We start from the raw sequence: 21,885 nt of genomic DNA, 5'->3' as shown, positions 1-21,885 counted from the left end.
GCCTTTGAAACTAAGTATGATAAACAATAGCAGATTCATTTCATGAGAAGCAAGAGGAACCCAAAATGAGTTGAAATTATGGGTGGTTCAAATAAATTTAACATATCTCTTTAAATCAATTGAACTAGCATTATCAAATGAATTAATTAAAATTGAAATCATGAACTTGGAAAATCCTTGATATTTATATTTTGCTAATTAAACATTTTTGGAAACACTGGCAAGCGTCGTGCTGAAAAATCACAATGTTTCATGAGGGCAATTTTGAACGAAAAGAAAAATAACTAGAAGCCACTTGTCACGTCCTGTCCTAGCTCTATACCAAACCTTCTTCACGTTGCGAGTTGGCCACTCTATTCTTTGCTCGCAACGTTCGCCACTGCAATGAAGTAAGTTACCTTATTTCTATGTATTTTGAACAGAAACGTCAGTCGCTGAATACCAAAACAAATCAAGAGGATAACAAAATATCCCCGACAGCTTTTGATCATAGGTGTTAATCAAAACACAAACATCCGTCGGTTTGGAGTGTTTCGTTTTTAAATAGAATTTCGCGTTATTCTATCGGTTCGACTTTCACGCTGTTCAACTACGTTTGGTGTAGTTTCCCTAGTGAAATTAAAGTGCGAGTTGTAGTGTGTATCGCAATTTCCTGGTTCGTGTTTTTCTTTTGTTTGCACCGGAACATTGTTCTTCAGGGCTGGACGATTTCGGAAGCATCAGCTAATTTCGCTGGAAAGGATGGCCGCTACAGGGACCGGTTTTAAAGCGGAAAATTGGCGTGACACTATAGCGGACCGTCTTCGGACTCGTAACAGAAATGAGACCTCTAGATATGCGGATATTATTGCTTACAGTGAGTATAAGGAAGAATATGTCTGCTTTACATATACGCATCATTAAATATGAGTATTGCCAATTTGGGCGTCAATGGTATGTTGAGCGTTGATTAAATTAGAAAAGGTTTACACAAAGATGCAGCAGGTGAAGGATTTCCTGTGGTAGATGTGTTGTTATTTTTCGGTTATCAGTGAGATTTGTCTCGCATAGAATTGTATTGCGCAGGGGCGACCCATGGCTTCTGAATCTGCCTGTTCAACTACAAATTTTGAAAATCGCAATTTGAGGAAGTAATCACAATCATGTCCGCGTAATCACGCAAGTCATTCTAGTCCAGTCGTTACTATTTGGAAGTGAAACTAAAAACCAATAAAATATTGATATAAATTTGCGTCTTAAATATATTTTTTGACTGGCGTCCCCGTGTGCAATGCACAGGTTGCACCTATGGACGAGTCGCCCCTGGTATTGCGTCAGAGTTACGTTTGTTTTTGTTTCTGCTATATAAGCGTCGAAAAAGTGAAAGTCTTCCTTTTCCCATTGCACGCAGGTTTTATTTAATCCATATGTTCAATAAAAAATTTATCTAACATGTGATTTTGAACATTTTGTGGATGGTATGGTTTTATGGAATGGGGGCAATAAATAATTCGTTTCAATTAACTTTAATTTTGAGCAGTTAAGTTTTGTTATAAGTGGCAGATAAATCAAACGATTTCCGCTCATACATAATTTTTTTAAACAGTTGTAGTATGATTTTTCTTGCTCTTGAATGGATAATACCATAATGTTTGAATTTGTTACATGCGAAAAAGTCATGGGCTTATAGGTAATACTTTATTTGAAATTCGAAACCTTCGCAGTCTGGAAAGCATGTAAATCTCAATTTCCGGTAAAATATAACAAGATTCAATTATCAAATTTCATCCGCATTCCAAGACAACTTTTTCAGTTTTCTAATTGTTCCTATAGGACATGTTGCTTGTACAATCCTATTTAATAGTACCTTATCCTTTCGTTTTGTGCTTCGTACTTCGTTTAAGGCAAATTGTTTTACTATTTTCCGTACAGTGTATGCTGTTTTATATCACCAATTTTTAGCTCGAATGCGTCATTGCATCTCAACATGTGCTATGTAGGATGTATGACATCATTTCAACTTCTGCGTAAACATAGCTTTTCCGGGTTCACACTCTCAAAATATCAACGTCATAAGATCTCACCTCTAGATTTTTTGATTATTCTGTGATGGATTTCCAACATGTACGAATTTTAGCAGCCTGAATAACACTTGGACACTACCCGTCCATTGTAGTTTCAAATACCGAGCATCCAAACATCTGCATTACCTTTTTTGTTCTATCTAAGACTTAAGTTTATGGCTGGAACAACCTTTACGTTATGACGAACCGACACTAAAAGCAAGCTAATTAACAATTTTTGTATTATAATCAGAAACTTTGCCCGGAAACTAAAACCACGTTTTTTCCCTCAGATAATCGCCTATTCGATGCTGCCGCCAAACTGCGCCAGGAAAACCTGGAGCTGAAAATTGACAAAAAAATTCGCGACAGTTCCGGCGGTTCCGGTGGATCCGATTTGGTCTCCATTACAAACGCCCAAATCCAGTCGCTGGAGAAAAAAATATTAGCCCAGCAGGAAGAGCTGACCGATTTGCACAAGCGTAAGGGCGAGCACTCGCAGATGATTATCAATTTGAATCAAAAGCTCTCGGACCTGCAGCGAACGTTGGCCGAGAAGGAACGTGCCTTGGCAGAGCAGACAGCGCTGAACGGTACTTTGCGTGATGAACTGGAAGAGCTGAAGGCCTCCCACGTTACGATAAAGGACGAATCGCTAGCGTCGCAGTTACGAGCGAATACGGCTGAGGAGAAGTTGCGAGCAGTTCAGGATGAGAACAGTAAACTGTTGAATCTGCTGATGGAATATAAATCGCGCGATGCAGAGATCATGAATAAAGAAAATGATAAATTTTTCAAGGAAAAGAAAGCTCGAATCGAAAGTGAACTAGAACGAGCGATAAAAGATATTCCTGGTCCTTCGTCCCTTGCGGGTATGGGCGATGTCGATCGGTTTGATTTCGGCTCTGATGGACCCCCGGAAGGGATTGAGTTTAAGTTCGATGCTCACGATGGTGAAGTGAACGCAGTGCGCTGGAGTCCAGTGGAGAGAGTCGTGGCTACTGGTGGTGCTGATCGGAAGGTTAAGCTGTGGGACGTTGGCAAGGGTGAAGCTTTAGATATAATTCACTTGTTAGCGTATTTGCAATTTAATACTTTTTTTATTTGCAGGTATTTGTGAACCGCGTGGTGCTTTGGTCGGCAGTAATCAAGGCATCAATTCGGTAGAGTTCGATACCACCGGGTCACTGATTCTAGCTGCCTCTAATGACTTCGCCAGCCGGGTGTGGACTGTGTGTGATCAGCGATTGCGGGTAAGTAGCGAAACGTCTGACTAATGATGCTCTCGGCACCGCGACGTAAAAAGCCGGCTAGACTAGTGTTCGAGGATTGTATTTATAGACCATACGCGTAATCAGCTGACGAACGGACCGTGTGGCCTAATGGATGAAGGCGTCGGACTTCGAATCCGAAGATTGCAGGTTCGAGTCCTGTCACGGTCGGGACGGGGACATTTTTTTCGATTTGTGCGCAGAATCCATCACAGGACATGCGCAGGGTCGCATTGTTCGAGGGGAATGAAAGTCTGGGAAGGATTCTCTGTTGATAGCAACAGGTGTGTTTTGTAAAGGCATTAGGCTTCTGTCCTTGTTCTTCATTGTGTAAGGATGCTGTGCCAGTGCGCATTTACGCATTACGTCCTTTCGTACCGGATACTATGTTCTATTTTTAGCAACGAATGGAATGTAGCAAATGAGGATGCTGTTTTCAATTCGATTTTAATTGATATTGCTTTGTGGTACTGAAAAGAGCACCAATGCTAATACGTTTAACAAATCTGAAATCATTTTTTATTTTAAGTTAAAAGTCATATTCTTATGACAATGAAAGATCAAATATTTTTCATTGTGGTAGAAATTTTTAACGCCAGCTTTCACATTTATTACTCCTTTTTGTAAGCTGATTAGATGCCGTAATTCGACCCAATAAAATACAAAGATGACCTGTAGCTTATATTTATTTCGAAAACAATGTTATGGTTAAGATATTTAAACACTAGTTGGCATACCTTACAATGACAAAATCTCTCTTAGAAGACATTCTTTCAAATTAATGTTCTTCGCGTTATCACTGTAGTAAACATTCATTGTAGGTCCAGCAAAAGAAGAATATTAGGGGCTAGTTTAAAATATAAGCAGTTTCGAGAATTGCGTGCTTCGATGGTGAGTCCATATAATTCTGCATATTCCAAGGATGCATTATTTTCTGAGTAAAACATTATTTAAAAAAAAATGCTTGTCTTCCATAATAAACTAGTTTCAAGAGAATAACAAATAATCATTTCAATAAATTATTCAATTTACAACTATCAATATTTTAAAATACTCTATTCGCGGGAAAATCAAACTAAAATTGTTTGAAAAAGCGTGTTTCGTAGCATCAATTGAGCTATAAAATTCGGATCCCTATTTCAGAGACAAAAAAACTCTTCTACGGATATGGCCTAACATTAATCTACTCAAATTTATTTAACTTTTAAGTTTTTTGAAAACTCTTCCCTCAAGGCACACTGGGAGATAATTTGTCTTGATTACATCGTTTTTATCCGAAATGTTGAAACTTACTTCGATTTGTTCAAAAAATTCGTATCCAGAAGTTCACAGTCTTTCCAGCGTACTTTCTTGCAAACGACAATCGTTTATTCTCATATCCTTTTCCAATGAAAGGATGCTTAGATAACTGAATTGAACTGATATCTAGATCCATCGATCCTACGACAAAAAGTTGGGGTTTTGTGTAACAAGTCGTATTATAAATCGCCGTCCAACGTTTTCTCCTTTGACCGGTTAAACTCACCACGATTCCTCGCGCTTCACACTTTCTCTCTCCATATACGATGCACTACTCCAACAGATATGGCGTACTTTATAAGAATTTTTCGATTGGAAACATTGTTCTCGCAATAGCGAATTATTAAATTTCAAATTCTAATTCTAATTCTAATTGATAGTTTGAAAAAAATATATTATGCATACAAAATCTTCATTGGAATCGATTAAATGGTGCTTGTCTTTGTAAATCATTTCAGCCTGAATTGTACCAATAACACGTGCAATGTTATTTTGTTAGGCCTCCGCAGTCCCCAGTTTGTCCACATACACCAACGATTCCACGTAGCCCCACGAATAATAGTATAGTGGCGTCAAACCGCATAATCTTGGTGACCAAACCCAGAGATAAATTAATTACCTAATTAACCCTTTCCCGGCGGAGGGAAATCAGATTTTTTCTAGAGCCGTCTTGTTGAAACCTTCCGTTAAACAAGTTCAGCTCTTTCAATTTGGGTTATGAAAAAGTTCGAGCGATTTGAAGCGCGCCTCGTCAGAATTTTTAGGGACAACCTTTCCCGTTTGCAATAGTAACGAAATATACTAATAGACCGTAAATCGACCCCAGTTGCCATTTTAAAAATTTTCAGGGCCAGGGTGTTGGATAAAAGTTATTTGCATTAAGAAGAAAGTCTTTCGTAATCTTAGCGTTCATCATTCAAAGATTTCGCGATCATTTCCGAATGCAACAATGCAAGTGTTGCAACGAACAGCTGTAGTTCTACATCAGCCTTGCGGTCGTGGCTTTGCACACAACCCTTCTATTATTCAAACTAAAAATTATACTGCAAGCAAAGTTTCACCGGAGGAACCGTCCGTCTCGATAGTAAAGTGGTTTGAGCCGAAAGCCGACTTTCTACTAGAGAATAAAGTAGTGCCGCTGCACCTACCTATCACTGCTAATACCTGCTGCCGCTATTGCTGCTACCCGCTGCCGCTTAGTTAGGACCGTTCTCTAGTGGCCATGCACTGGTTAATCGATTTGTTTGAGCAGAAGCCAGCTCTTATATAGCCTGAAGAGTGCATTCTTGGTTTACTAGTTATATAATTCTGTCGACCGTGTTAGGGAAAGCGAGCACTGAACGACCAATCAGATCAATCGGAATCTGCGTTTCAATAAGGTTTGACCATTTTCCATAGTCCGGTGTCTGCATCATTAAGGCTTATCAATTTTCAAGGCTTGTTTATTCGTTTAAGTGTCATATGGAAGCCGTTAACAGAAGATTCGCACTCAGTTACGCAAAATTTTTTTTTACGCCGATGTTGAGTGTTGCATATTGCTGAAGAAGAAGAAAATTCAGTTCGTCTTGAGATGTGAAATGACGTGGAATGTCTAAATGTGTCGAACGCAGTGAAAAGCTGTTTTCACACTGAAAATTTGACGGCCGACAAACTTTGATTGCCAACATCCCCGTTCGTGTGTTGCCAAAATACGGCAGAGAGCTGGACTGAAGGAAGTGCTAGCCTACCGCTGATGCTACCGGTACTGTTCAAAAGCAGTTTTTTTTTACTAGGAGAAGAAGTAGTTCTGCTGCATCTACCGCTAACGCTGCTACTACCACCGCTGCTGATACCAGCTATTGCTTAGTTAGGAACGTCCTAGTGGTCATTCACTAGTTGACTGATTGGTTTGAGCAGAAGCAGGAGCCTTACGTACTCGGTGAACAAGAATTTTTTATTTTGATTTTTTACGACAATTCAATTTTTCATTTCGCCTAGATTCTAATTCTTTACTTGTAGATAAAATGTTATAATTGCCAATTGTTATCAACCTGTAACTCTTTGAATTTATAATTTTCGAAAATTCCCAGCACGCTGACATGTATTGTTTTCTGACTAATGGTGCTCAGATGATTTTCACAGAGCATTTCTTGTTCGTTAACCGCATTTTTATTTTTAATAGTATCGTCCAGAAAACTCTGATCGTAAGCATTTTTAAATTTATGATTTATAACTGGATAAAAAAAAAACGAATCAACGAGCACAAACGTCATATGTTTGCCGCACAGATCTAGCTCATGATTATTTTAATCGAAAACCTAATAAACTCGGATACAATTTCAGAATAATAAATGAATTCTGATACAATTTCAGAATTGTATAATGATATGTAAATATCACACATTTAATTTCTGGTTGTTTTTTATTATTTATTATTAATAATAACCTCTCCCTCAGTAAACTTCACTAACTTCAAACGTGTTTCGAAGCTGTCGCAGGCGACACGCACGGATTTCATTGGTATTTCATCCCAGATTCTTTGATCTCAGATTTTACTTTAAACTGTTACTGTTGTAATTTCATGAGCTAGTAATCAGCAAGTTTCGACATCACGTAGCAACAGTCAAAATAGTTCATTGGGTTCAGATTTGGTGAGTTTGGTGGCCATTCATTTTCATCCAGAAAACCCATCAAATTGTCCCTACACAAGTCTTGAACCAAGTTCGCAGTTTAGCTGGAACGAATAGTGGTCATCTCTACAGAGTTTTCGAAGACTCGGGGCAACCATAATAACTCTGCAAATTTGATATTCATTGATCCGTTTCCTGCTTCTCTATCGGGAGAAATTATGAAAATTGGATAAGTCACATCTCTGCTATTCGAAATTCAATTTACTTTTACAGGTTAAAAAGTGATAGGAATAACTGGATAAGTACATATTGAAGTTTTAAACCTGATATTTTTTTCTAGCTAGCACATAAATGTTTTGGTGCGTAATAACAAACTTTTTCTTGAGCGTTATTGAGAACATGAAATGCTGAAAAAGTTGTATAAAAATGAATTAAAGAGCATGTTACAAGTGAAAAAAGAACAGAATTTTGCGTTTTACCGATAAGTTTGGGGATTCGGAGTGGATTCGGATGCTAATGAGCCCACGACCCTGAGATGAAGACTGAATGGAGAAAAAGATACTACTTTAAAAGACGATTTCGAGTATTTGAACCCAGGGTTGATTTTTGGGAAAGTAGTGGTGCCGATCTCCGTTCAGGATTTTTTTTTACACGAATGGGTCAAAGGTAAACATTTAGCAGGAATAACTGACCCAGGAGCAGATCTATAAATTTCAATGGGCCAATGACCAACGGTCTTCCAAACTGAAGTTCAAGCTATTCTAGAATGTTATACAGACCATGTTCGATTTTGGCAACACGTCCAAATTTATTTTTTTATGATGCCTACTGGACTAAAGAGAAAATTCAATAGCCAATTATATAACCAATTCGAACAGTGTTGTCCGATGCCTACCGGACTGCAGTGGAAATTCAATTCAATGCTTGAAAGATTGCTGTTGGCAACACGTCCAAAGTTTTTTGTTGCCAAAATTGAACCGCGCCAAAATCGAACGAGGTCTGTAATATGGTTATAATCTATGAAAATGCATCTGACAGAATACTTGTCTTAATGAACTACTTAATATTAACACAATATACTATCACATACAGGTTATACAGGCTAGCTAGGCTGGACCAGTAATATAAAAAATAATTAGCGTATTGGGTCGAATTGACCATATCGTATACTACGTTGAGGCAGATTCAATTCTGAGAGATCGTTTGGGGGCAGATATATCCAGATGGTCTTTCCGAAGTATCGATTTCACCTAGAAGCAGCTTACCGATAAATGTGGCATGAGCCTCAAATCGTTTCTGCTCAAGAGCTTGCAATCCCAGAAGCCAACAGCGTTCAGTGTAGGCTGGCAGATTTGAGGGGTTGCGCCAAGGGAGGAATCTTAGAGCATATCTTACGAATTTTCGTTGTACGGATTCAATTCTAGCAATCCAGGAGTTGTGGGATGGACATCATACTACAAAGTAGAATTCAAGGATAGACCGCTCTAGAGAGAAATGCAGAACGGATCGCGGAGCTCGTTGGCTATCTTGAACATAAATTGGAGTTTTCGATTAGCTTTACAGATAATTTCGTTGTGCACTATCCAAACTAACTCTCAGATCTCGAATCTGTGTCACTCTCGATAGAAGTTGACCGGACATAAAATATTCAAACAAGATTTGCTACTTTATTCGATAGAAGGAGTTAATACTACATTTCTGAATGCTTACAGAAAGCAAGGTTCTTGAACACCATTGGCTGAAGCTCAACGTAGTCCGGAATGTTTCTTACAACTTTAAAATATTTAACGTAATGGGCATACAATTTACGGCAACCATCCGGAAGTAGTTTAAAATATCAACGATTAACATCATGAGTAGTAGCGGTCCAAGATTGCTGCCTTGTGGGACTTCAGAAACATTTGTGTACTATGCAGAAAACTTATATCACATCTTCACACAAAGTCAAATAAGACCCGAAACATTGCACAAGAGCAGATGAAACTCCAAGTTTCTCGAGTTTGGCTACAAGTTACGGGACTCACCTAAGTGACAAAAACGTCGCTAAGTGACATCTGCCATGAAATCTGGGTTACTATGAGTGTCATATCAGTGAAGTGAAAACGGAATAAGCGACGTTTCACGTGTATTATTTCACGATCATTTTGAAAGGTGAAATGATTTCACGGAAATTAGATAAGTCAAAAATTGAATGATTTGTGATTCTTACTGAAAAATAAATCCAATATTCATCACTAGGAATATTGGATTTATTTTTCAGTAAGAAAACGTATTAGAATTCGATCCGTTCCTCAAAGCGGTCAAAAGTTTCAACTTTTTGACCGATGAAAAAATTGCACACGCCCGCGATAGTATGGCAACAAATTGGTCAGCAGTCGGGAGGAGCCTCTTCGAATACCTCGGCATCGAAATGCGATGTCGTCCAGCCGTGGATGGTCTGAGCTCTACCAGTCACTTGCCTCCTCGCGTTGTTGTCTACACAAAGCGTTGAAGTAACGCGCCACCACCAACGGCCTTAGGCCCGTTAGCTCCATGGATAACTGGTCGACCATCTGGGTGATCCTTTCGGTAGACCAACGTGGCCGAGCATAGCAACTAGTGTAGAACACTCCATACACCTTGAGGTTGAGGTTGAAACATTCTCCTAAACAGGGAATGTAAAAAAAAGTGTGGAATCCAGCTAACGTGCGACTGTTGCGTTGAAGCGAAAATGTTTCGGCCTGTCCGGACTGCAATCAGGGCGAAATTAAAAACTTCTGAGGGTTACCTCCTAGATGAACGGTGTCTTCTAGCATGTTGATCCCAAAACTGTTGACCATTTTATTGGTAACGGCTATGTAGTTCAAAACATCACCGCTAGGGCGGTGCTGTCGCCAGTTTCCTTAGGAAGCAAATAGAAGGATAATGTCTAAAGGTAGTTTGTAGAAAATAGAAACTCCTACTTTGATATGAAGTTAGTATGATGTATTATAAGAGAAACATGATGTATTATTTAAGTAATCCCAAAAACATGGTATAAGGCTACCTATAGCATGTCGAGAAAGAAAACCCCAAAAATCTCAAATTCACGAGCCAAATATCTGAAACGAAATTTACGTAACGGCTGTTAATATTTAAGTACAGAAAGCCGGGGTGAGATTGTGCAAGTGGAGGTGAGATTGTGCCATACGAACCCATTGTTTGTTAGCCGTCTCCTGGCGATCATAAGACCAAACATTTTTGTATAAGTTTCCTTGAATACTTTACCAAGAAAGACTAGTTTTCGGACCCGGAAGAAAGGGCTGGCAAGTCACGGATTGGATGGCACAATCTCACCCCGGCTGACGGTAGTTCGAATTTTTTTTTATATGAGTGGCGCTCTTAGCTAACATTGCCAGCTAAAAATGGCTCCTGTGGATGTTTAAGAGAAAATTGCCAAGGAAAATTTTAGGTTCCTGTCTCTATGAACACGAAGAAATATTATAGTCTTTGGATGAGCGCGGGTATCGGCGAGGATAGCATTTAAAAACTCTACTTGAAGTTGGAGTGCCATGTATTTTATGATACTTATTTTGTGGAGGGTTAATTTCGTAAAACAACCCTAAAAAGAATATCTGAAGTTGTTAGAGTGCTAGAGTGAGGCCATATAACCAAGTCGACACCGTTGTAACATTAATTACTACTTCTGCATTTTGCAATAAATCACCTGGGTAAATAACGGCGTCGTATATCAGTTTCCGGTTTCTGAGCATGCTCTGTGTTCCGGAAACTTCAGCAGTGGACGTTTTCCACAGTTTCGCACAGCTCTCCGGAACCGCCATTTTCGGTTCAAACATTCTGCTGATATCATTTAAGAAAGGGGGGTTACCCCTCCTTCTTTCCAGTACGTCCATCTCCTTTGTAAAAGGAATTTGGATGCCATGTTTAGTAGAAATCGTTTCAGGCATTCAAGAGTTATGCCGGAACATATACGGTTATTGCTCCATTATTCATCTCAACGGCTAGGTGCACCTATATTCATCTTATTTCTCTCATTTGTCAAGTTTACCGTCAAATGTCTACAAATTTTGAAAGTAAATCTATTTGCCTCCCGATTTTGTCAAGTGGTTAAGAGTTTTACGTTGAAAATATGGTCGAAATTTGACGATAAATTGATCAAAAGGGGTGATGAGATGAATATAGGTACTGAGATGAATATGGGAGCGGTTCCCCTACTTGGAATTCAGAATGGTGTCAATATTCAAGCGTATCGACATCATTCCAATTGCACAAATATGACTCTGAAAATACCCATATGGAACAGTATTTAGCCATTCTATAGTTCAGAAACCAAGTGAGTAATATCAATATAATCAACTGCGTTACGTAATCTCATATTTCATGAATTTGTTCATAAATTTGTCGATATCGTCGAATTTTTTTTAATGCCAATTTTTTTTAAAAATGCAGAAAACGTCGAGATCTTATGTTATCTCGAAAAAGGAAATTTTGGAAAAAAAATTTCTGGGACTTTTGAGCTGGGAAACATTCTCAGTTCACTTGTCCTATTCTCAATTTCCCTTCACTGTCAATCTCACTTCCCGGAGCTAATTTTTGTCACCTCACTTTAGGTGGAATCGTGAATAGGTCTCGAAATGTGAAGTGAGCGTGAGAGTGAAATATATTTTACCGTGAAGTGACTTCCGTAATAAGTACTATCATTAACAATCATTTCCATCACCCTAGAGCATGCACAGAGAGATGTGATGCTTCTATAGTTTTGTACAAGACGTCTATCCCCTTTTGTGTACACGGGGAACATAATGAAAAATTTCTAACTGGAGAGAAAAACGCATTGCCGAATTGATAAATTGAACAACAGGGATAACGGGTAAATAAGGACAGAGGTACATTATTCCAGAACGCACGACAGAATTTCATCTGGCTTAGAATTCAGGCTCAGAATTCACGAACGACCAACATAATCGCGGATTTCGTCTGAGGTTGCCCTGCATCCTGGAGGTGTACAGTTTGTAGAGGTAGCGATTCGTTTGAATCGCAGATCCGTAGCTGGGAAACGCGTCTTACAATAATTTCACAACTCCGCGGAGTGCTGCGTCTTGAGATGACGAAGCCGAAGATTGGACCAGGCGGGTTTTTTTTATTGGCCTTCGTGGAGGAACAATACGACCGACAGAAGAATTGATAGCACAGTTGAAGTACTCAGTGGCATCATTCACAGGTGGAGATTCTAAGAATTCTAAGGGATTCTAAGAATTGTCAATCGATGTCAGAAATAGCAATGCTTAGCGATTCAAAATCAGCTTTACAAATATCAAGACTTGGCTGGGAGATCTTAATCCAAAGCGGTTCATTGGTGTCACTTATCGCAGCAGGGTCTATACAGCTATTTAGGCGTTTAGAGACAGATATTAGTACACCATCACCACGCGTCATGCAACTGTTATGATGATTGTGATCACATCGATAGATAGTGAATAAACTCCCGAGAAGTTTTCGAACCAGTTCTCGGTTGATACAATAATATCGTAGTCACATTCGGTAGCCGTCAAGAAAAAGTCATCAGTTTTGATACGAAGTCCACGCACATTTTGGTAGTATACCTGGAGTCCAGGGAAATCAGCTGAAAGGCTTTGTTCTGTAAACACTTTTTCAACACTTTTTCACTGAGAATGGAGCTGTCCCGTTTTGATTGTTTTAACGGTTTCAAGTGTTCCCCGGAATCCACTTCGCCAGACTGGTAACTGTAGTGACTAATCACTAGGCGAGCAGCAGTGTTGCCACATGTACAGATTTGTCTGGAAAAGTACTGATTTTGTCGTTTTTCATGCTCTTCAGTACAATGTTTGTGATAAGTATAGGTTCAGTACTACACTAAAAAGTATAGGTTTAGTAATTACAAAAGTTCACACATATAGGTTCAGTAATTACAAAAGTTCACATCAATGGACAACGTTATTCTAATTCCCTAACAAAAAAAAAATAGTTTCAGCATTTTTTATTTCAACAAAACAACTATAAATTCGAGATCGACTTAGCAACGATACATTGAATACAATTTTGCAATACCAAAGCTTGATTAAGCATTGAGGTAGCAGTCAAAGTTTTGCTCAGCAATTCCCGAAGACTGTGATATGGCTCTCATACAAAAACTCCAAAGTTTTATTTTTCCACTTTTATTTTATTCATAAAAATAATGTTTTACATTATATTGTTTGCTCCAATACATAGAAAACATATGCATATGTAATTTATGTATTATTCTTATAGTCTCCCGCCGTATCTCGTGTCGTTCGTTATGATTGTTGGCCTTACGATTAAAATTAAATTAAATTTAATTTTTACTAAGTTTTGCTTCTTTTTCACTTTTTTTTAAATTAAATATTAATTTTTGACTTTTATTCGGTGTTTCGCAGTGTTGTTTTGCTTCCGTTTCCGCTTGTTTACTTTCATGTTACTTCCTTCGCAGTAAGTCACAACTAATGCATGATAATGAATGGTTAGTATGCTATGAATTAATTAAATTAAACAGTTTGCAGTTGTGGGGGGAGGGCGGGGAATCCGGCGAATGAAATAAGGAAAACCTAAGTGTTTTTTTTTTATTATTTCGTACTACAATCTACTAGAGTACGACCGGTTAGTGTATGTACTAAACGTGTTAGATTTTTTATTCTGCTATCATTTTCTTATTGCAATTTGTTCTGTAACTATCGACACTGTGTCTCTTCAGCACTAAATAGAGTTACAAAACAGAGTAGGGGAATGCTATCGTTTTCCACTTTTCTGGAGGCTACTAATAGTAAAGAAATTATGAATAAAAAATAAATTACGATAAATGCTTAAAATTGAGCTTAGAACTCGCTACTTCCAATCTTTCGCTGATTGTGTCTTTCCTCTGAGTGCCTGGTGCTTCTGAGCGGTGCTAGCGAGGAAGATCAAGCCGAAGCTCTGAGCTCGGGAGAAAAGGACAAAGGAGTATAAATTTTCGTATTTAGGAAAGAGATTTTCGTGAGTTACTATTTTCGAGAGATAGGCTACACCTAAATCACACATACACGCCTATAAAAACAGACTCACTCGCACGCATACGGGTACACATTGTTAGAATACTATATCGGTGTCTATTTTTTTTGTTCTATATTCACGTTTCTCATGCACAGACATCATACTTGGGTTCATCATTCGAAAGCTCGTCGTTCTATACTCCAGTCGTCCTATTCTCCCCTGTTTGGATAATGTAAAACATAAGGATAAGCTCGATGTGTGAGTTGATCATAGGTATAGTGAGCGTGCAGGTTGGGCACCATTAAACTAAGGACCGAAATGTACTAGGAAAAGTTGAAGGCGCGCGCTAATGAGCGAGAGTTTTCGGATACTCCTGTTACTTTTGCTGTTTGGTTGTGTATCGCTCAGCATGCCAGCAGTTGCGAGCATCCAATCTCCCACATCCTTACTGGTCGTATTTAAAACAAAAAATCATATGGTTGATGTGAGCGAAAAATACAATGAAAATTAGACCATTAAATGGCAGTTCTGCTGCTCGACTTTTTCCTCGCGGTTGATTGGAACCAGCGAGCAAAAAATCAGGCGATCCTAATCCTAAGATGGGCGGTGTGCACTAAGAAGATCGAGAAGTTTATGACGACTGTGATATTGGTGAGTTGGTGCATTTTGTAGTGGTGTCAACTGGGTACGTGGAAATAGATCAGCCTTGTGGTGGTATGTATGCGTATGTTTGTGGGTGTTGAATGGTCCTTAGAAGTGCCTGCCGGCGTATCCGCTATCGTACAATTTGCACATGGAATCCCCTCGGGCACCGGCCATAGTTGGGCTTGGCATCACTGACGAGCCCATCGAAGCGCTCTCGAACTGACGCTGCTTCCTGCGACGCTGCCACAGGTAGGTCCAGATAGCGATAATGGCAAGCTGACCGAGTAGAAAGACGGCTCCGGCAACGAGAAGACCTGCAACGGGTGGAAAACGTTCGTGAGTGAATGAGAATGGAGAACGGAAACCGGGAATCGCTTACCAAGTCCGTTAACGCAAATGCCCTGAGCATCGGAGGATGCAACAAATACGGTCTCACTGCTGCTGATCTTGGGTTTCGCTTGCTGCTTCTCGAATCCGAATTTGTCGGTGATTTGGATCGATTGCACTAGAAGCATATCATCCTGAGGTGCCTGATGTGTGGTTTCCCGACGTTGACGGCTGAATTCGGCGGTAACATTGACGGAACGACGTCTACGTCCGTACGATACAATCGAGCGCAATTCTCCGGCAGCAAAGTCATCCTGGTCGCATTGCACTGGCTCACAGGTTGGCATACAGGGCGTAACAAGAGCTCGGAACTGAACCATCTCCGAGGACGGGAACTTGAAGGCATCGAAGTGCGACAGCAGGATCTTTCCGGAGCCGGCACTCTTGTAGATTGGTCCCATGATGAAGTGATCTGTCGGACAACCGCGAGCATCGATGAGGGTGATTTCGCTGCTGTCGACACCGTCCATAGCGACCAGTTCGCGCACGAAGATTTCGTATGGTGACTGAGGGTCCAGAATTTCGAAACGCAGAGCCAGGGGATCTCCGACTTCGGCAGTACGCATCATTTCCGATCCGTCGCGAGTGGTGATCTTCATTACAACGTTCGGTGAGTCCACAACAACCTCTTCCGAAAGTGCGGGCTCGATATCGCCAGCAACATCCAAGTCAACATCGTTGGAAACGGTTTTGTTCGTTAAATCATACTGGCAGGTGACGGCAAGTCCCAAATCGGATGACGTGACGATAGTGTCATGGTGCTGGATAACCACATCATTGAGGTACCGACCGAGCCCGTTTTGGCGAACATTACAGTCGATGTCTTGGTAGCCCATGCGAAGCTCGAATTCGAGGGAATTTTTGACGTCGACCGAGCAGGAATTGGGTGCACCCTTGGCGTACACTTTTCCATCGAACAGTTTGGAAGTGCGAATTTTAGCAATCATATCTCCGGCGCGACATTCAATGGAAACGTTGTAGCAAGACGATAGTTCGTAGGTAGCAGCTTCCGGGACGTCTAGGTAAGGGTCCTGAATATCGGCGAGCGTTGCTCGGCTGTGGTGGGACAAGCGGCACACCATATCTCCGGTATCTCCGTAGTCGTACGAATGGCAGCGGTACGGTGAGCTCAGGCACAGTTCACGGCATTCGTCGACACTGGCAACATCCTGATACACGGAGTCGACCGTCTTGAGGATACGTCCGGACATGCGCTTGAATTCACACAGCTTGGTCGGTTCTTCGGCGCAGTTGTTCTCGAGGTAGTCCGAGCCGTCAGCGGACTGGAATGCGCTGGATCCAGCCAGGGTGATTCGGTCCATATCGGATAGTTCGCAAGTCATTGTCGATTGGTAGAAATTGGCGGAGCTGTGGGGCAGAGAAAAAAAAGTCGAGAGAAAACAAAGACGGTTAATTAAAGTGCCATAGTGTTGTGACAGTGTGTTATGTTTGTTGGCTCGTGTTCGCAGATCCTCGCTGCTAGATAGCTAACAATGAATCATAAAAATTGCAACAAATTGCATTTCCGCATTGGTCATCGCTCGCTCGCCGTTTGATGCTTCTTTTGTTTAGAATGTACCATGCATGTATAAAGTATTTGTGCCGTTAGCGCGCTACAGAGGAGGACCCATAGAGCTGACTTTGGCCACCATCGATTGGAATCGCAGTGCTTCACTCCGTTATGGACGGTTGGATGGCTGGACGGAATGTGAAATAAAAAAAATACACGAGAGAACAAAATCCAATAAAATGTTTCGTATGACACATGGAAGTCCGGGCCGATTATTCAAATCGGGGCAGTTTAATCTCGTTTTTTTAGCTCGCGACATACTTTCCGAGCTCGAAATTTGCATTCACGGGCTCATTTATCACCAATTCGCGTACCGGACCGTGGGCAGGCTTAGACTTGGGTGAACCCAATAATTATAATAATTGATAAATTTAGTCAGATAACTTCTAGCGCCTCTGACGGGCGGCGGACGGTGGGGCGAAAAGCTAGGCCACTCTCTATGCGCCCTCGGAGTGTGCAGACATGAGAGATGCAACGGTGGCGATTGGGAATTTACCTTCGCTCTTCTCGCTTGGTACGGCCGAGGTCCGATTTGAATTCGTTGATCATTTTATTTTGTTCGCATCGTAAATTCTCATCGCCGCAAGAGTCAATGGGGAATGTAAATAAACTCTGCCGTTTTCGCAGTAAAATGTTGCCGTTGAGAGGCCTGGTGAAATATTTTACAACTAGTCATAAGTTTCTGGTAGCTGGTATTATATGGTGCACTACATGGCGACCAGGAAAAATGCCTTCCAGTTTCCACTAGGTATCTAGGAGAATTTATGGAAATGGTACAAACTAGCAGTGTCATTTTTTCTACTTCTAAATATCGGTCGATACAAGGGTGACGCGGAAAGAAGTATCACCACATGAGAAAAAAAAAAGAGAGAGCTCTAGAAACCCATAGCCGTTGGGAGAGCGCGCGCAAGCCACTGGAAATAAAAGCGAAATTGGAGCGAGCTTGATTGAATTAGCACTTCTACACTGACGCGGACGGGGACCGTATATGTCTGCAGCAGAGTAGTGAAGTTTTATGCCGCATTCTTCCTCCCAGTGTATAAGTCAACGAAGACTGGTCAGATGGCCAAGACAAGTAGAAAAAGTTTGCGGTTGATTGTGGGTTTTTTTTTTGTTTTGTTGTTGTGGCTGTTACTGCTAAATCGAGGGATAGTTGTTGGCCATTGTTAGCCGAGTTGAATTGTGAGGGATTTCTCCTGCGATTCTCTATGCTTCCATCATTTCCGAAGCTTTCTTCGGGTATGATGGCAGAAGCTGTCAATTGGATGGCAAAAGTGTATAAACTGGATTGTATCGAATGCCGCAACCTTTTCATTTGAGTTTGTTATTATTGAATCGGTGTATTTAGTTGAAATGAGGGGGTGAAATGGGTGTAATTTTGTATACTTTTGTAAAATGCATAGTGAAGTCTGGCTAACACATGCACCCATGTTCGTAGGGAACTCTATAGAAACTGAAACAGAAAATAATGAGTGAAAATTAAGGTTTACCAAAAAAAGGAAAGGAGTAAAACAAGATTATTTGGAGGAAATTCATAACAAAGTTTTGAAGTTTCATATCGCCCGGTGGAATTCACGCCGTTTTTCTTCACGCAAATTTCGGAATTTACGTGTTTTTTTTACGCGGATTTCGAATTTTGACGTAGAATTACGTCTTACGGTAACATTATAGGGGTGCGAGTTGAAACCCCGAAAACTTCAAGAGCATCACGAAAATTGTCCACTTTCAAATACTTAAAACAAAGTCAGTTTTTAACGGATTTTAGTCAATTAAAATGTGAAACGTTGTCATTCTGTAGAGCCTTGTTCTGAACGCAAATTTTGACCAAACAGTACTGAAAACAAGGCCAAATATCATCCAATATGGGAATTTTTGGAAGCGAGATGATATCAAGTACCCGAGAGTCGATCTCGGACGCCACTTAGAATTACAAGATGGTGACTATCGGTTTCGGGGAATTTGGGTAAAAAATTCGAATACCACTTAATATGGATATTTTCAGAATAGAAATGATGCTCTACGACCGAAATTTGACTCCAGACGCCATTTTGAAGCTCGAGATGGTGACTTCCGGTCCTTGAAAACAGCATAAAATGATTAAATACCATCTAATACGGGTATTTGTGGAATGTTTGTTGAAATCCATGGATGAAATGAATGGTTTTCAGAAGTTTGCATCAAATAATCAAATATCACCCAATATGTATACTGTCGAAATCAGAGCTATGTCAAGAGTCCGCAAATCGACTCCAGGCGTAAATTTGGAATCCAAGATTGTGTCTCATAGTTTACGTGAAACAGCCTAATTTCAAGTGGTCAAATATCGCCCAATATGAGTATTTAGTTACCAGGCGTTGAAAAAATAAAATTGGAGAGAAAGAGGACTAAAATTTCCCACTTTTTATTATCAAACTGAATAATCACAATCGAATGTATTGCTCACGATATTAGTGTAAAAGTAAAATTACAAAAAGAACACTGTAAAAATAAAATAACTTTTAAAAATTTCAAAATGAAAACTGAACTTCAAATTCCAAAATCAAAACTCACAATCCAAAATTTGATGACAAATTTTCAAAATATATGAGGTGCGCAACAAAGTTCTCGCTGTCTGTCAATAGATGGCGCCAGCAATAGATGGTCGATTTTGACATATCGAGACAGCGATAAACCAACTTACACATAGTAAACAAAGCGCTTTGACACGATAGTCACGATAGTGTCAAATAGTCGTTATTCGCAGGAAGTGGCACTTTTCTTATTTCTTCTAAAGAAGCGCATCGGAAGTCGAAAGTAAAGTAACGTGCCGTGATTGGTTCCGTTGTTTTCAAGGACGACAATTATGATGTTGACGACTGTTCGCGTGAAGAAAGGTAAAAAACCTTCGAAGATACTGAATAAAGGGAATCGCTCGATGAAGACCCATGACAAGGCAGAAACAGCTTGCTTTGGTATTTTTAATTTTCGTCAAGCGATTGCATGTTTTGGGAGTGATACAAAAACAAGAAACTCGCGTTGAAAAAATAGACTTTTTTCGAAAGGCGGTAAAAAATAACTAAGACATATAATTGAGTTTGATAAATTTCCCATGGAAGGTAACTATGTTAGCATACTCGCAAACAAAATCAACTATTTTGCGTGCGGCCTTCCGGCAGTTAAGCGCAACATTCGTCATTCTGGACAAAAACATGCGTGTAGGCATGTTTTTTAAATTTTTTCTTCGTTTTATTGATCAATTCCTCCTCAGTTTTCGCGACAACATTGTTGAAGTAGATCTTACGCTTCAGGCTTGACCAGACATTCTCGATGGGACGCAACTTTGGGACGTTGGGCGGGCTCACCAACTTGGGTACCACATCGATATTCAGCCGCTCCATGTCAGATCCGGCTAAAAAACCGCGTCTTCGACCTTATGATGTTTCTTGATGAACGACGTAACTTCTGGCGGGCACCTCGTACTATAAAATTTTCCTTTCACGGCCAGTCCGGAGCGAAAGAAGAGCAGCTTTGACATCCCCTTCTCGCCGATCGTCAGCCACAGTGGCACCTTCTTGGGGAACTTGGTGTCTGAATGAAACTTCACCTTGGTGCTTACTTTCTTCTCGGGGGAATTAAAATACGAAGTGCCCTGCCAGTCGTTGCCATCCAGGGTGAGACAGATCTCGCCGTCCATCACAACCGCCACGTCGTGATTTGTCGGTGCGTCATTGCTCGCAGCTCCGAGACTAGTGAACGGGACTGCTGCTTCCTGGTATGCCAGGCACTTTTTCACTATTTTACAGGTTGCATCGACCTCCCGGCCAAGCGCATGCAGCGATGTAGCCACTTTTCCCTTGGTCTTCCTCTTCAGCACCCTTTATTATTGTCACTCAGGGTCGTCGGCCTTCCGGAACCGGGCCTTCTTTCAATGCTCTGATTGTTGTCCAATAGTGTCAAGATGTTGTAGATGCCGAAACGGGTGTATCCGGTGTCCACGAACTGCCGCACGATGTCCGTTTTAGACGCGACGCACGATGGGGCAAATTGGTCCGTTGGTGCGACAAAACTTTATAACTCCTTTTAACAGTTGTTTCCACAGTGTTTTTGTCTTCGGCAATGTTGTTCACCATAAAAACATCTTTTAGAAAAATGTATTCAGGCAGCTTAAATTTTTTTTCTACAGATGGCCCTGACATCTATCTTCTAAATAAATGGTGCCAGTTGGGAAAGTTGTTTATATCATTAATTGACATGAAGCTGTCGAACATATTACAACTGTTGGACTGACCGTTAACGAGATAAAATTATTTTCATTATTCATAAATCCAAAATTTCAGTTATTTATTATAACTGGGTAAGTACACATGTTTCAATTTCAGATGTATTCGAACTTTCGAGTCATCATGAAATAAATTATTGACAGTTTGTAGTTGACTTTGTATAGTTTTTTGTCAACCTATTATGTGTTGCTCTGAGGTTCACATGTTCCCGATGTCCGACCGAGCTGAAATCTGGCATGGGGACTCTATTCGAGAGGACGAATTTTTCGAACCCTACCGCTAAACGAAATTCGAAAGTTGATTTTTATGTATATATGGGTCATTCCATACGTACATGCCAATTGGACACGACCATCACAGATTTTGCTCAAAGTTGGGGGAATTATTTATTTACTGCCTCTTCGGAAAAATCCCAATTTTGGTGTCGACAAAGTCACGCAATTTTTTTGTCAAAAATCTCTTTTGTTTTTCCTACAATTCATAGACGTAAGATGTCCGAAAAATACTGCTAGATGTCTTTGAACGACATTTTTGAAGAAAATAAACCAAGGAATCCAGAAAAAATATAAGTTTTGACCGGAAGTGTTGCCAGATAAAAGATTTCCTATTCGAAAACTAAATTTACATTTTTCGGCAAATGCAGCCATTTTTATTTCAAATTTGATAATTTCATCGTGTTCCTTGGAAAATTTTACGTAAGAAGCAACTATCATTCCGAGGTAATATGAGCCAATCTCGAAATATAACGTTTTTACGAAAATAGTTGTTAATTTCGTAATTATTTTATTTTATAATTTACAGACGTAAGACACCCAAAAA

General features: G+C 40.2%; 2 protein-coding genes and 1 non-coding gene across 5 annotated transcripts in view; 2 read left to right on the top strand and 1 right to left on the bottom strand.

Annotated features, from left to right (window-relative positions):
• The first annotated feature begins 445 nt into the window (after positions 1 to 445).
• Positions 446 to 21,885, top strand: part of LOC129721158 (autophagy-related protein 16-1) — a 260,160-nt gene continuing 238,720 nt past the window's right edge. For both annotated transcript variants that reach the window (XM_055673402.1, XM_055673391.1), the window contains exons 1-3: positions 446 to 856; positions 2,336 to 3,088; positions 3,153 to 3,295. In XM_055673402.1, coding sequence (XP_055529377.1) covers positions 742 to 856; positions 2,336 to 3,088; positions 3,153 to 3,295 — 1,011 coding nt within the window. In that variant the 5' untranslated portion in view covers positions 446 to 741. The remainder of the gene's footprint in view (positions 857 to 2,335; positions 3,089 to 3,152; positions 3,296 to 21,885) is intronic.
• Trnar-ucg (transfer RNA arginine (anticodon UCG)) lies at positions 3,411 to 3,484 on the top strand. Its single transcript has one exon. It is a non-coding gene; the product is annotated as a tRNA-Arg (tRNA).
• The window catches only part of LOC129721151 (uncharacterized), a 307,031-nt gene continuing 298,506 nt past the window's right edge, over positions 13,361 to 21,885 (bottom strand). For both annotated transcript variants that reach the window (XM_055673369.1, XM_055673378.1), the window contains 2 exons: positions 15,230 to 16,605; positions 13,361 to 15,164 (listed from right to left, as the gene is read on the bottom strand). In XM_055673369.1, the coding sequence (XP_055529344.1) occupies positions 14,956 to 15,164; positions 15,230 to 16,605 (1,585 nt within the window). In that variant the 3' untranslated portion in view covers positions 13,361 to 14,955. The remainder of the gene's footprint in view (positions 15,165 to 15,229; positions 16,606 to 21,885) is intronic.

Source organism: Wyeomyia smithii, chromosome 1 (assembly GCF_029784165.1).
Source record: "Wyeomyia smithii strain HCP4-BCI-WySm-NY-G18 chromosome 1, ASM2978416v1, whole genome shotgun sequence".
Classification (NCBI taxonomy): Eukaryota; Metazoa; Arthropoda; class Insecta; order Diptera; family Culicidae; genus Wyeomyia; species Wyeomyia smithii.
The sequence above is the reverse complement of the archived record's forward strand: the minus strand, read 5'-3'. Positions and strand labels throughout refer to the sequence as shown.